Genomic DNA, 13199 nt, shown 5'->3' on the forward strand with positions numbered 1-13199 from the left:
CGCTGTAAAAGCTTGTGGTATCTGGTGCTGTGAAATGAAACCACTAGGTGGAGTGAGACGTGCTCACAAATCCAAAAGTGAACTTTAGCCCTGCAGTCTGGACTCCACCTGGAATGTGGGCCAAACTCGGATCTCAAGGTGCAGTCATATGACTCCTGGATGGCTTGAAAACAGAGGCAACGAGGCTGCAAATGGTCGCCTGAGACCTTCATGAGAAGTTCTGAGCGTGTGATCGATTGGACCCTGTTGGGAGGAACCGGCCGTGGCTGTCCTGTTTCGCCCCAGCTCGCTCACACGGGGGAGATGGGAAGCGACGGGAGCGGTCGTGTGTAGGAAGATGACAGCAGTGTGTCTGCTGGAGCTCTGTGGAAGCTCTCCTTCACCTGTGCGCCGGGTGAGCGTCACCTCTGCTGGCACAGATGGAAGACCCGAGGACCGGGAGTACACGGCGGGCGGCGGGAGAAGAGGCGAAGTCAGCGGGCGGGCACCGATCGGATGTCCGCTTCCAGAGGAGGGTGGCGGCGGTGTGCTCTCCTGCTGTGGCCGCCGCACGCCTCACCTTACCTGGAGTGATGGACGCTGAGGGGAGGGTCGACGAGTCAAGACTGAGGATGCACATATTTAAAAACGGTATCTATCTATCTATCTATCTATCTATAGACGTAACTAATCGCATACTTTGCACCTGCATGCGTGTCATTTGATACTACTGAATATGCAAGCTGTGTAATTTACCCCCCCCCCCCCCCCCCCACACACACACACACACACACATCTGTTTGTTGGTTTGTAAACAGAATAACAAAAAAAATGCTAAATCAATCTCCTATAAACCTGGATTGAGGGTGGAATAGAATGTTACATAACAGTTCTTGATATTAATAAAACATTTTCATCATGTTTTGGTGATTAATTAGTGTCACAAAACATGAAGCTTTGCATGCTGTGTTTTTCTGATGCAGTAAATAATCCAAGAAGGTTTTTTATTATCAGATATGTCCAGATGCAAGACAGAAGTTTCCTGGAGCATAATAGGAAGTCAAGTGATGCTTTTCTTCAGGCTATGAGCCACAGTCTGCCCATTCTCTAAAAATCTATCATTTCATTGCACATGGGACCCCCTCGAGCAAAGAACCCCAGCATGACTATTGTGATGAAACAACAGATATCTTTGAGTTGGTAAGAGAGTGAAATCACATGAGACTCAACTGTCCGACAGAAATATTCAGTGGAGTGTGTGAACTTTAGAAGTGAAGATGTGGGGTAGCTCCACTGCATTGATATGTTCAAACAGCCCCATCCACACAGTTCTCAGCAGGACGACCTACGGTGAGGAGTTGAGGTAAAACATCACATTCAGTCTACCGTCTGTGAGCAGGAATGTGGAAAACCCTCCAATCTTTTCTGCGGCCCTTTGACCCTTATGCACATTCCATGCCTACGAACATGGAGACTAAAGATTAAAGAACCTGCAGAGCAAAACATTACGTAAGACATCTCAAATCCTCGTCTCAGATCCCCCTGCGGTGAAAGCAGGGTAAAGTTCACCAAAAGATGGATAAGCGAATGTTTCCTAAGATTCCCTCTTTCCTCAGCTGTCGAGCTTTTTATTCTTGCATGTCTATTCGAGCTCTGGTGAGTCGAGCTGGTGAGGGAGTTGTGTTGACCGCTGCAAATGATCGAAAAGGTTTCAACCCCCAGGTGGCGTGTCACCGTCTGAGCGTGGCCTGGTGTGGCGTTTCCTGTTCGGCATGTACCCGTGCAGCTCAACGGCCCTAGAGCGTTCTTTGCTGCAGGAACAGCTGATCATGCGTTACCAGGTCATGAAGAGAAAGTGGCAGCAGTTTCTTCCCTCAGCTGTGCGGATGCACCTTAACGGCACCGATGGTAAAAACCTAAACATACTGTGTCCCAGTGAAGGGAGTCATATTTCACTACATTCACTGCTCTGCTTTGTCTCTTTAAAAACATCTAATGACCTCATGATCCAGCTGAGTTGGTGGCAGCGGTCAGGTACTTCGACCAGAGGCAGACACAGGCCCAGCAGCAGACCCAGGATCAGTCAGAGGAGGTCAGAGACAGACTGGCTTTCTTGGAGCTTCAGGCACAGGTTAGATAAACATTTTTATTTGCTTGTGTTATTTTTTGGATTTCATATGTACATATTTCCGTATTTCAGATTTATGTACTTCCATTAAAGCTCCAGCGTGGAGGATTTAGGGCCCTCTCTTGGTAGTATAAGATTCAGAATTGGACCCCTCACATGGAGTCAACCATTGGGGCTTTTCTACTGGCGCAGAGTCAAACTATGCTGCGCTGATTTGCATTTCCACCGCCAGCTTTACTGCACCCAGGGTCGACCCTCTCTGGAGTCTGGCCAAAGCAAGAGCACCCTGCCTCCAAGTCAGGCTGCGGTTATGTCTTCCAACAGCAGCCAACCCGGGATGACCCCCAAAAAACTGTGTGGGGAGACTCAGTTCATGTCTAGGCGGAACACCTGAGAGAAAGGCGTTTGAGTCTCTGTTTTCAGCTCTTAGTAATTTTGTAGCTCCCCAGAATCTATGAGATTTTAACTTTGGTTTCTCTCCAGTAGAGACCCAGTAGAAGTATGAGTGTTCCTGCTCGTACCTCCAGATATCTGCTGGGTTTTACTGTTTCCCCCCTATGTTTGACTTCAGCTGCTTCAGAGGTTGCGGTAAAGGTCATATTGATAACGTTTTGATGTAGACAGATCCTTTTTTATTTGAATTATATATTATCAGAGGTTGGGTTAGCTAACAAGGTTTGTGAGCCAACAGTATAAGTCGTCATTGTCACGTGTATCCGTCAGCAATCGACAGTCTTAGTAGCTGCCCGCAGCAAATAATGACCAAATAACGGAGGGCTTTTATTGTGAAGACACATTGTATTTGTTGTATTTTGTATTTTTATTGTATTTTTATTGTATTTTTTTTAAGTACTGCGGGGAGAAGGAGCATTCACAGCCGCTCCGCTGACCACCAAACAAGCCGAGCATGTCATCAGTTAAAAACACACCTTCGAGGGCCGGGCTGATGGGCTGAGCCAAACAGAGTCAAACCGAGCCAGCATGTGTACGGAAAAGCATCTCATGTTGCAATGACATGTTTTTCACTGTAACCCCAAACGAACAAACCAAACAGTGCCTCTCAAGAGGACCTTTCATGTTCTCTGTGTTTTCAGTGGCCACCGTAGGGGAGGGTGAGACAGACAGTTGTTTGCAAACTGCAACCACACCTCTAAATCCTACACACTGGAGCTTTGAATATATTTTCTTTGGCTTTGTTTGGCAGAGACGACAAAAGGTCAACTGTCAGCTTGAAGTGGGAGGGCTGAGGCATGTTTCAGGAAATTACACAACAGGATTCGATGGTGTTGAGCAAACTAATCGTTAATCGTGTATTTACAGATGGTATCGTTGCACTTCTTTGAGCTAACTGGAGTGTTTAGCAATCCTGTCTGGAGACTTTGCACTGAGGAACAGCTCATAGATTGTCTTCATGCAGATAGCGACACTAATCAGTGATTCTTTGACAAAATGCTGACCTGTGTTTACAGCCATTATTATTCCCAAGTGCAGGAACATGACAGAATTAAGATGGCTTCATTACAGCAGTTAACACTGAAATCACAAGTGTGTCTGTCCCGTTGTCACATTTCTGTTCCTGCAGATATTGTTTGAGCGGGTTACATTTGACCAAAGGGAGCTGCGGGAGGCCACCCGAATCATCGACAAGGATGTTCCACGGACTAACAGAGACCTGAGCTACTACCAGTAAGTGATTGTGAGAGGTTTGAGGGAGCAAAAAAAAGTCAAATCCAAACATTTAGCTTCAGGCTGCTAAAAGGGATCAATTGTTACATTAAACAAAAAGGGGTCCAAAAACAAGACACCAGGACGCAGCCAGGTAGATGAACAAATGGTGACCTTTGTTCACCTTTAATAACAAGTTAAAACACAAAATTCACCCAAGTTTTGCATTATTTTTTTTTTTTGCATTGGAATCTCTGGCAACAAAGGGAGAAAAAACAGAGGAGATGCAGGACTAACGTGTGGACACAGGACAGACAGACTGTCCAAGAGTACAAGTAGAAACACAGGGTTAACTACACAGGGACTAGTTAACAAATTAAACAAGGGTGAACAGGAAAATGTGGGAAAAACACAAAGGGAGGAAGTGAAAAGCAAAACATGACACACAAGGAGAGAACCTAAAACTCAAAACATGACATCAGTGCTCACCACAGGTGACCCTGAAAGAAAACAAAAAACAATAGACTGTAAAAGGTTTAATTTAATGTTAATAATTCTTAAAGCTGCCATCTAGCAATCCCCTCCCTGAGACACGATAACAGTGATTACTGATGGAGCTATTTAACACTTATTTTAATAAAATGTTACTTCTATCAACTTTAAGGCCACATCGACCTTTTAATCTTCACAAGAAACAAAGGATTCTACCATAACAGACCAAACCAGATTTGGAGCCACTCCCTTGAATTATTTATCTCCTGCACCTCAGGGTGTCAGAACCAGCAGGACTGCTTCTCCCGTATACAATCATGTTGCAACGTTACCAAAATAATACACAGACAAAGCTTTATTTATTATTTAAATGGTTCGAAAGCTTCAAAGAAACACCTGCAAATGTGTATCACAATCATAACTACTTTAAAATGCTTACTGCTGTAAGAATATTTAAATCCATTTATGTACATTTAGTTTCGTTCAGCTGCATTACATTTCATCATTACCTGCTCTTACAACATGAGTGCAGCAGCAAAACCTCTAATAACTTCTCCATGACTGTAGAGGCTTCATGTCAGTAATAAACTCCATATATCCTACATTAACTAAGTTTCTGCTGAAGTGTTTGATTAGTTCTGTTTACTAATAACTGATTTGTCTGCAGGGGTGAAGGATCGGGCAATCTGTTGGTGTTGAGAGACATCCTCATCACTTATGCTGCTTTTCATCCAGGTAATCAACAGGAATGAGGCCTCCACAGGTTTACCGACACTGATTTGATCAGACAACGTTAGAGGTTTAGTGTTGTGCTTGTTAAACACACTAACTGTTCATCCATGCACCTCTTGTCCCGACTGTCGACCCAGAGGTCAGTTATGCCCAAGGAATGAATGACCTGTGCAGCCGGTTCCTGGAGGTTCTCGACTCTGAGGTCGACACCTTCTGGAGTTTCTCCTGCTACATGGAGAAATTCTCCAAGGACTTCAGGGCCGATGGTCTACACAGAAAAATAGGTGGGATTAGCACAAACAAATGCAACTTTATGCATAATAAATGTCATGTCTCCAAGATGTGGTTGCTCTTTAATGTAATTGCAAAGCAGGTTTGGGACCTCTTGTGGTGGAAAAATGGTATTGAATACTCTCCAAGTGCAACAATCACATCAACTGTAGCCTTATGTAGTAAAGTGTTGGGAGGTTTCTCAGGATATCCATAGAATGTCCGGCATTCAGACAAAACACTGGACCAAAACTGTGTGGAAACAGTCCTTTAAGTTATTTGGAAAACTGCTTTGCGACAGATTCCATTGCAAGAAAAGCCAGGTGTGTTAATTCCTTTAGATTCTGATGTGTAAGCATAAAAAAATAGTTGTGTTTATTGTCCTTTAGAGTTGGAGGCTGCCCTGTTGAAGGAACTGGACCCTCAGCTTTATGCTCATTTGGTCACAGACAGCATGGAGAGCTTCACCTTCTGCCACAGGTAGATCTGCTCAGAACCATCATACCATTTCTGTTCTCCGTGTCTGGCTCCTGTTCCACGAGCTTATTATGTTTGCCTGCCTTGTCACTCCTTTAAGGTGGCTGCTGCTGGGTTTCCAGAGGGAGTTTGAACACAGTGATGCGTTACGTTTGTTCGAGATCCTGAGTTGTGATCACCTGGAGCTCATCTCCCAACAAGTAGACCAAGCCCGCTATCAGGAGAGGCTGGCACGAAAATTCAGCGCAGGTGAAACCCAGAACTCAAGCTGGCAGAACAAATGAGGCTGAGTGCGTTGATTGTACGACTTCGGTTAAGTGATACGTCTTTGCCTTGTGACGTTCGCAGAGGACAGCTCAGAGTCAACGCTGCAGGCCATCAACACTGACTTCACCTTTGAGCTCTTCATCTGCGCGGCCATCCTGTTGGAGAACAGGGAGGCTCTGCTGCGGTGCAGAGATGATGTACAGCTCATCCAGTTCACAAGCAGGTTCGTCTGAATGCTTAGACGTGAAAATCTCATCACACCAAAAAAAGGGACTGTGTGTCTGATTATGTCTGAGCTGGTTAAACCTTTTATGCTTTTGATGCAGCCTTCAGGGAACACTGGACCTGAACAGCACGCTGAAGAAAGCCGAGCGACATCTGTACAACTACTGCAAACGCTGTGCCTGGGACTACATGAACGGACACTGCAGAGAACACAAGAGCAAGGAAGTGGACTTTCTTTATCAGCTCCGCAGTTTGCTTGTTTTAAAGTGATAGCTACGATTTAAATTCGTGCCATCGGAGACTTTCATGAAACCGTAAATTGCAATAGGGGATTTATACTCCCTCTTTTTATTTATCTTATTTCTGAGGGAAACGTCCTGGTGAACTGATGGCTGCTTACCTTAAGTTTGATCCGTTATTGCTGTTAATTATAAAATTATGTACAGTATTTATTGTATGAAAGTTGACCAACACCACACGTGATTCATTTTGGTTGCCCCCCCCCACCCCACCCCAGCCTTAATGCATATGAGAAGCTCTATACACAAGATTTAAAGGCTTTCAATTCTGCTATGCAATATTCAATCACTGGAAGAAAACAGCAGCCTGACAGACATGACTCAATACTAAGATCTGGTGTGTCGCAACAGGTGGTGTGTGTAACTGTGGTGATATTTAATGCCAGATGGCCTATGTGTCAGAGAGGCCTATGTAACAGGAATAGACGTCCACGTTTTTTTAGGTCTTGCAGAGGGACCATGCAGTAAGGGGAAGTAAAACTACTGCACAGTGTTTTCAAACAGAGAATCAAAATCACTTATAAGTAATATAAAAATGAATACCTCAATAAAACCACTGAAGATTACTTATACGTGGTGTTGGTAATAATCATGTCTAGTTTTAAATCTTACGTTTTGTTCATGCTTTGAATGAAATATTCCTTTCTCTACTCACAAGTGCCTCCAGGTAATAGATAAACCAGGATTTTTTTTAAAAAAAGGGCAAAGTTGGAAATGTAGGAATGCACATGAATAAAGTTCCCACAGAAAAACACAAAAACAGCACACGAACTTTGCGCACTTTCTGTTTCTGTCATTCACCCATCCACACACTTGCACAACGATGGTGTTACAGCCACCCTTTGGGGGAGTAACTTGGGGTTTAGAGTCTCACTGTATGATATGACGAAATGTGGAAAGGAGGGATCAACCCTGCAAATATAGAACAACCTGAGCCAAAGCCAGCGTGTAAAACAGATCACTGTTATAGCTACTATACTATAATGCAGCCTTTATAAGCAGGAAAGGACAACACTTACGCCATATCACTGTATAACGACATCCAAATTCTAAGATGATATATAGTTTCTAATCACAGTAATGATATAATAATGACATATTGCCCCGCCCTCGCTGAGATTTGAGACTACATGATTCCTGAGGTTTAAAAAGCATCCAGAGATTTTCAAACAGGTTGAAGTAGCCTATGTTGAAAGTTCACCTGCTAATACCAGAGCATGTGAACAATTCGCCATGTTAACGTCCAAACAGGGCAATGCTCACATGACAATGAACCACGTTTGGTGAAGATGCCAAGTCACCGGCCTAACAGATGACATTTAAAATTTTACTGTAGGGCTGCAGAGGTAACAACAAGCTTTCTTTCAAGGAAATCCAGTCAGTGAGCAGAAATGAGTCTCGAACTTTCCTTGTCGGAGTCACCTGACACTCTGATGGGCTCTCCCTGCACAGCTTGCTCTATATACACTGGGGAGCAGAGACACTCGCCCTCTTAGTCCGCCTGCCTGGAGAGCGAAAGGAGTTCTGGAGAGGAGTGTTGTGTGCGAGGCACAACTTCAAGTCAGTAAACTCTCAAGTCTTGAACATCTGAGGACACAAGGTAACCCCTTCTATAAGGAGCACTGCACTCAGCCTGGTTTCAAAGTCTGTCTTGCTTGCTGCTTTAAGCCTAACTGCCAACTGTGAGAGGTATTCTCACATAATGAGGCTTGCATGATTTTTGTCATACTGTGGCATGACAAGCTGAGACAGAATCCCGACGAGACGAACCACACAATTCGTTGACCATCCAGCAAACAAAATGTCTCTTTGGATGATTTAGATGATACATTTTTATGTCACGACAGCATTGTTTCGATCTGATCTCACCTCTTCAGGAAACTAGTGAATAACATTAAACGTACATTATTGCTTTGACAGGACATTTGTCCAAACGTCATGTTCCAGTTTCTTTGGAACTGCACATGGCAGTTTTATGGGAGGAGGACAGGCAGTGAAGCAACAGCACAGAGTCAGCTTTTTCTGCTCTGTGTTACACAACTGGATAACAAGCGATAATTCAATAGTCTGCAGCTGAAGCCTTTCTGGTACATTCCTGCACCCAGAAGGCAAACAGACAAGCAACAAAAAATCATCTTAAAATCGTTCAACTTCAATCAAGGAAGTTGTATGCGCTGTTATTTGGTGTAATATTTTCAGACCAGTGCTTCACTAATCAAATACACTTGTTTGTACACCTCTATGCTGTAGTTTTCCCTGCATTTTTTTTTTTATAAAGGCCTCTGCTTGAAAACGAACTCCACAGGCTTGCCTACTAGTCACTGATAAATGATATCTAGCCACCTTCCATTCATTGCCTTGTAGATAGGCTCATACTTATTATGGTGACTATAAACTATTTGGAGACAGCTGTCGGAAAAAATACACACCGATCACTATTTCAGGATCAGTACATCACATTTCACCAGCCGTACTCTGACACTTTAGTGTTATGTTGCTGAGGGAGTGTTGGAGAGAGTAGCAGTGTGGAGAGGGAGTTACACACATAGGACATAGCCCGATCATTTGGTCTCATGTGTCAGACAGTGTTTGAAACCACTACGCCATGAATGCCACTTTACCAATGGCTGAGCCTCACGTGGCCATGCATGCATGTGGACTCTACCACAGTAGGTATAGGTGGCTGTACGTATATATAGTATGTAGGTGCATACATATTGTAAGTGCAAAGCTATTCCAATCAAAACCATTAGAATGAATGTAAAAATTGTATGCTGATGAAAACATGCACTAATCTAACATTGCCCAGAAAAGGGCCACAGTTACCAATACGTCACTCTTACTTAATTTTTTTTTTTTTTTTTTTTTTACCAAAGATGTCTAAAGGACCAGCTGTAGGCATTGATCTGGGCACCACATATTCCTGTGTGGGGATCTTCCAGCATGGCAAAGTGGAGATCATTGCCAATGACCAAGGAAACAGGACCACGCCCAGCTATGTGGCCTTCACAGACACTGAGAGACTGATTGGAGATGCTGCCAAGAACCAGGTGGCCATGAACCCATCCAACACTGTATTTGGTGAGGGCCACAAAACCCAAAATACAACAGGCATAATAACAATGATCCTGAAACAATTTTGCAGAGGACAACTCATCACTGTTTAATTGTATTTACACTGTACTGTTTCTCTTAAATCTCCTTCAGATGCCAAGCGTCTGATTGGCCGTAGGTTTGACGATCCTGTGGTGCAGTCAGACATGAAGCACTGGCCCTTCAAGGTTGTGAATGACTCATCCAAACCTAAGGTAGAAGTTGAATACAAGGGTGAGATCAAGACTTTCTTCCCTGAGGAGATTTCCTCGATGGTCCTCGTAAAGATGAAGGAGATCTCTGAGGCTTATCTTGGCAAGGTAGATGATATGAAGTATATAAAAAGATGCTTGCAATGTAACCTTGTAACCATTCAACAGAAAACCCCAAAAGACCTTGTTAAATAAGGTCTCTATAAGGGTGTTGCAGCTTCTAGCACAGTTTTGAATTGTTGCATGTCAAAATACAAACGCTGTGTATTGACTGAAGGTCTTATCTTACAGCCTGTGAGCAATGCAGTTGTCACTGTTCCTGCTTACTTCAATGACTCCCAGCGTCAGGCCACCAAAGATGCCGGAACCATTTCTGGGCTTAATGTTCTGCGCATCATCAACGAGCCCACTGCTGCAGCCATCGCTTACGGCCTGGACAAGAAGGTTACAAACTTCGAAACGCTACGATTTTCAGTTTCGTTCCCAACTCGTCAACTACTGATGCTTTGGCTTGGAGTGTCAGTAGATGATGACCTTGAAAACCCAAAGCATCATTTATTTGACGAGTCTGGAATGAGACACAACAATTAACTTTCTTACAAACTGAACCTTCAGCCAAATTTCATGTACCCATATGTAATACTTACCATTCGTTTCAGGTTGGCTCTGAACGTAATGTCCTCATCTTTGACCTTGGAGGTGGTACTTTTGATGTGTCAATCTTGACGATTGAGGATGGGATCTTTGAAGTCAAGTCCACAGCCGGTGACACTCACTTGGGTGGTGAAGACTTCGACAACCGCATGGTCAACCACTTCATTGCTGAGTTCAAGCGTAAGTTCAAAAAGGAAATCACAAATAACAAGCGCGCTGTGCGTCGCCTGCGCACAGCCTGCGAGCGTGCCAAGCGCACACTCTCCAGCAGCACCCAGGCCAGCATTGAGATCGACTCACTCTATGAGGGAGCCGATTTCTACACTTCCATCACCAGGGCCCGTTTTGAGGAGCTCAATGCGGACCTGTTCCGCGGAACCCTCGAGCCTGTGGAGAAAGCCCTGAGGGATGCCAAGATGGACAAATCCCAGATCCATGACATTGTCCTGGTGGGTGGTTCCACACGTATCCCCAAGATTCAAAAGCTGCTGCAGGACTTCTTCAATGGCCGTGACCTCAACAAGAGCATCAATCCTGATGAGGCTGTGGCCTATGGTGCAGGTGGGTATCTCTACATAGTGAGGTTTTATGCTTGTTTCCTTGTCATATTACTGTGTTGGTAGAAAAGCTAAACAACTCTGTGTCGAACAGACTGTGTGGTTTATTTAAAATGTCTCTTGTAGCCATGACATAAGTTTGACTATTTGGAAATCTTTCACAGCTGTGCAGGCAGCCATCTTGGCTGGTGATAAGTCTGAGAATGTGCAGGACCTGCTCCTGCTGGATGTCACACCCCTGTCCCTGGGAATAGAGACTGCTGGAGGAGTAATGACTGTCCTTATCAAAAGGAACACCACCATCCCCACCAAGCAAACCCAGACTTTCACCACCTATTCAGACAACCAACCTGGTGTCCTCATTCAGGTAAAGCAACTGTCAAGTAAAGTTCTACATGTATAATAGTTCACTCCCATTGTGTGCAATACTTACGATTATTCCTGGAAGTGTTCATTGACGCATCAGGATTTTATTTGGCCAATTGCTTTCAGGTTTATGAAGGTGAGAGGGCCATGACCAAGGACAACAACATCCTGGGCAAGTTTGAGCTGACTGGTATTCCACCCGCTCCGAGAGGCGTCCCTCAGATTGAGGTGACCTTTGACATTGATGCCAATGGCATTCTCAATGTGTCTGCAGTTGACAAAAGCACTGGAAAGGAGAACAAAATCACCATCACCAATGACAAAGGTAGATGACTATATCAAACACTTCTTCAATCAGGATTATTCAAAGGCTAATGTAACTCAAGAGCTGAAAAAAATGCTGTACACAGAGAGAACAAACAAATGAATATTGCACAGGAGGTACACAGCTTTGTATCTGATCCTCCAATAGGGCGTTTGAGCAAGGAGGACATTGAGAAGATGGTGCAGGAGGCAGAGCAGTTCAGATCTGAGGATGAGGCCCAGAGAGAAAAGGTCACAGCCAAGAACTCCCTTGAGTCTCTGGCCTTCAACATGAAGAGCACTGTGGAGGACGACAAGCTCCAAGACAAGATCAGCCCTGAGGACAAAAAGACCATCGTAGACAAGTGCAACGAAGTCATTTCCTGGCTGGACAGGAACCAGGTAAAGATCCAATGACATAACTATGAGTTTTGATAAAAGGCAGAGGCTCGTTGGGAAATCAGACAGGAAGCCCTTGTATGTTCAAATCATGCAAACAATGTGAAGCAACTTCCCCCACTCTGTTAAAATGAAGTCTTTGTACTTTCTTTCACCCAGACGGCAGAGAAGGAGGAGTACGAGCATCAGCAGAAGGAACTAGAAAAGGTGTGCAACCCCATCATCTCCAAGCTATACCAGGGTGGTATGCCAGGTGGGATGCCAGGTGGGATGCCAGGAGGGATGCCTGGTGGCTTCCCTGGTGGGGCTGGAGGCGGCTCCTCCTCTGGGCCAACTATCGAGGAGGTCGACTGAACCATCTGCTGACGATTTATCTGAAATCCCAACATTGTGGTTACTAACTCTGTGAAAGCTATTAACCTAGCCAGAAAACAAATCCAATAAACAATAAACCACAGGCTTATTACATTCATGCTATAATGTCTGCAAAAAATGTCAACATTTAACAAATTTAAGCAACTAAATCTGACATTCGCACACAGTTAATATATTCACCAACATAAGACATCATTAGAGTCTGTTTGTTGCCTTCATTATTTAGCTCTCCAGTGATGATTTGCATGACGGATGAAAAGTTTTATCTTTATATCTGTGATTTCAAAGCATTAAACCAATAAAGACCACCAGTGGGATTCTGATTTGCATGTGCACTGTGTGTTTCTTGTTGTTCTGTTTTTAAATAATGCTATATTTCTCCAAAGTCATATACAGTGTAATCATTGGTGCATTAAATAGCTTGCACACTTGAAATTTGTAGATAATATTAGTTCCTGTAAACACACCAGGTTCTGATCTGTATCTCTTTCCTGTAGTTTTGCTCGTCTTACACACAGGAAATGTTGTCACATGAACAACCATGATAGAAAGATTGCTGTCGTTGTTGGCAAATATTATCTGCAAAATATGTACTTTATCAACATTATTTCCTCTTTCCACTTTCAACCAATGTGTAAGGTGTGAAACAAGGTGTTTTTTTTGTTGTTTTTTACTGATCAGTGCAGTGTTTTTCTGTGCAGTTAGT

At 43.9% G+C, this 13199-nt stretch overlaps 2 protein-coding genes across 2 annotated transcripts; both read left to right on the top strand.

Annotated features, from left to right (window-relative positions):
- The first annotated feature begins 78 nt into the window (after positions 1 to 78).
- si:dkey-238d18.4 (TBC1 domain family member 15) lies at positions 79 to 7299 on the top strand. Its single transcript, XM_037073837.1, has 10 exons — positions 79 to 630; positions 1702 to 1887; positions 1992 to 2110; positions 3690 to 3793; positions 4932 to 4999; positions 5134 to 5280; positions 5656 to 5746; positions 5844 to 5992; positions 6092 to 6233; positions 6337 to 7299. The coding sequence occupies exons 1-10, from the start codon at positions 420 to 422 to the stop codon at positions 6503 to 6505; spliced, it is 1386 nt and encodes a 461-aa protein (XP_036929732.1). The 5' UTR covers positions 79 to 419; the 3' UTR covers positions 6506 to 7299.
- A 679-nt stretch (positions 7300 to 7978) lies between these two features.
- On the top strand, positions 7979 to 12816 carry hsc70 (heat shock cognate 70). The gene is made up of 9 exons (XM_037073817.1): positions 7979 to 8134; positions 9411 to 9615; positions 9742 to 9947; positions 10131 to 10283; positions 10499 to 11054; positions 11215 to 11417; positions 11543 to 11741; positions 11889 to 12121; positions 12278 to 12816. Exons 2-9 carry the CDS (start codon positions 9411 to 9413, stop codon positions 12470 to 12472), a joined length of 1950 nt encoding a protein of 649 aa, XP_036929712.1. The 5' UTR covers positions 7979 to 8134; the 3' UTR covers positions 12473 to 12816.
- The last annotated feature ends 383 nt before the right edge of the window (positions 12817 to 13199 follow it).

This window comes from Acanthopagrus latus, chromosome 17, assembly GCF_904848185.1.
Source record: "Acanthopagrus latus isolate v.2019 chromosome 17, fAcaLat1.1, whole genome shotgun sequence".
Classification (NCBI taxonomy): Eukaryota; Metazoa; Chordata; class Actinopteri; order Spariformes; family Sparidae; genus Acanthopagrus; species Acanthopagrus latus.

Bases quoted from the DNA above. Each gene is read 5' to 3' on its own strand.
- hsc70 (XM_037073817.1), top strand. From the start codon at position 9,411: ATGTCTAAAGGACCAGCTGTAGGCATTGATCTGGGCACCACATATTCC. The intron at 9,948-10,130 runs GTAGATGATATG...CTTATCTTACAG, and splicing joins CTGAGGCTTATCTTGGCAAG to CCTGTGAGCAATGCAGTTGT. The intron at 12,122-12,277 runs GTAAAGATCCAA...TCTTTCACCCAG, and splicing joins CCTGGCTGGACAGGAACCAG to ACGGCAGAGAAGGAGGAGTA.
- si:dkey-238d18.4 (XM_037073837.1), top strand. From the start codon at position 420: ATGGAAGACCCGAGGACCGGGAGTACACGGCGGGCGGCGGGAGAAGAG. The intron at 631-1,701 runs GTATCTATCTAT...TTCAACCCCCAG, and splicing joins GATGCACATATTTAAAAACG to GTGGCGTGTCACCGTCTGAG. The intron at 2,111-3,689 runs GTTAGATAAACA...CTGTTCCTGCAG, and splicing joins TCTTGGAGCTTCAGGCACAG to ATATTGTTTGAGCGGGTTAC.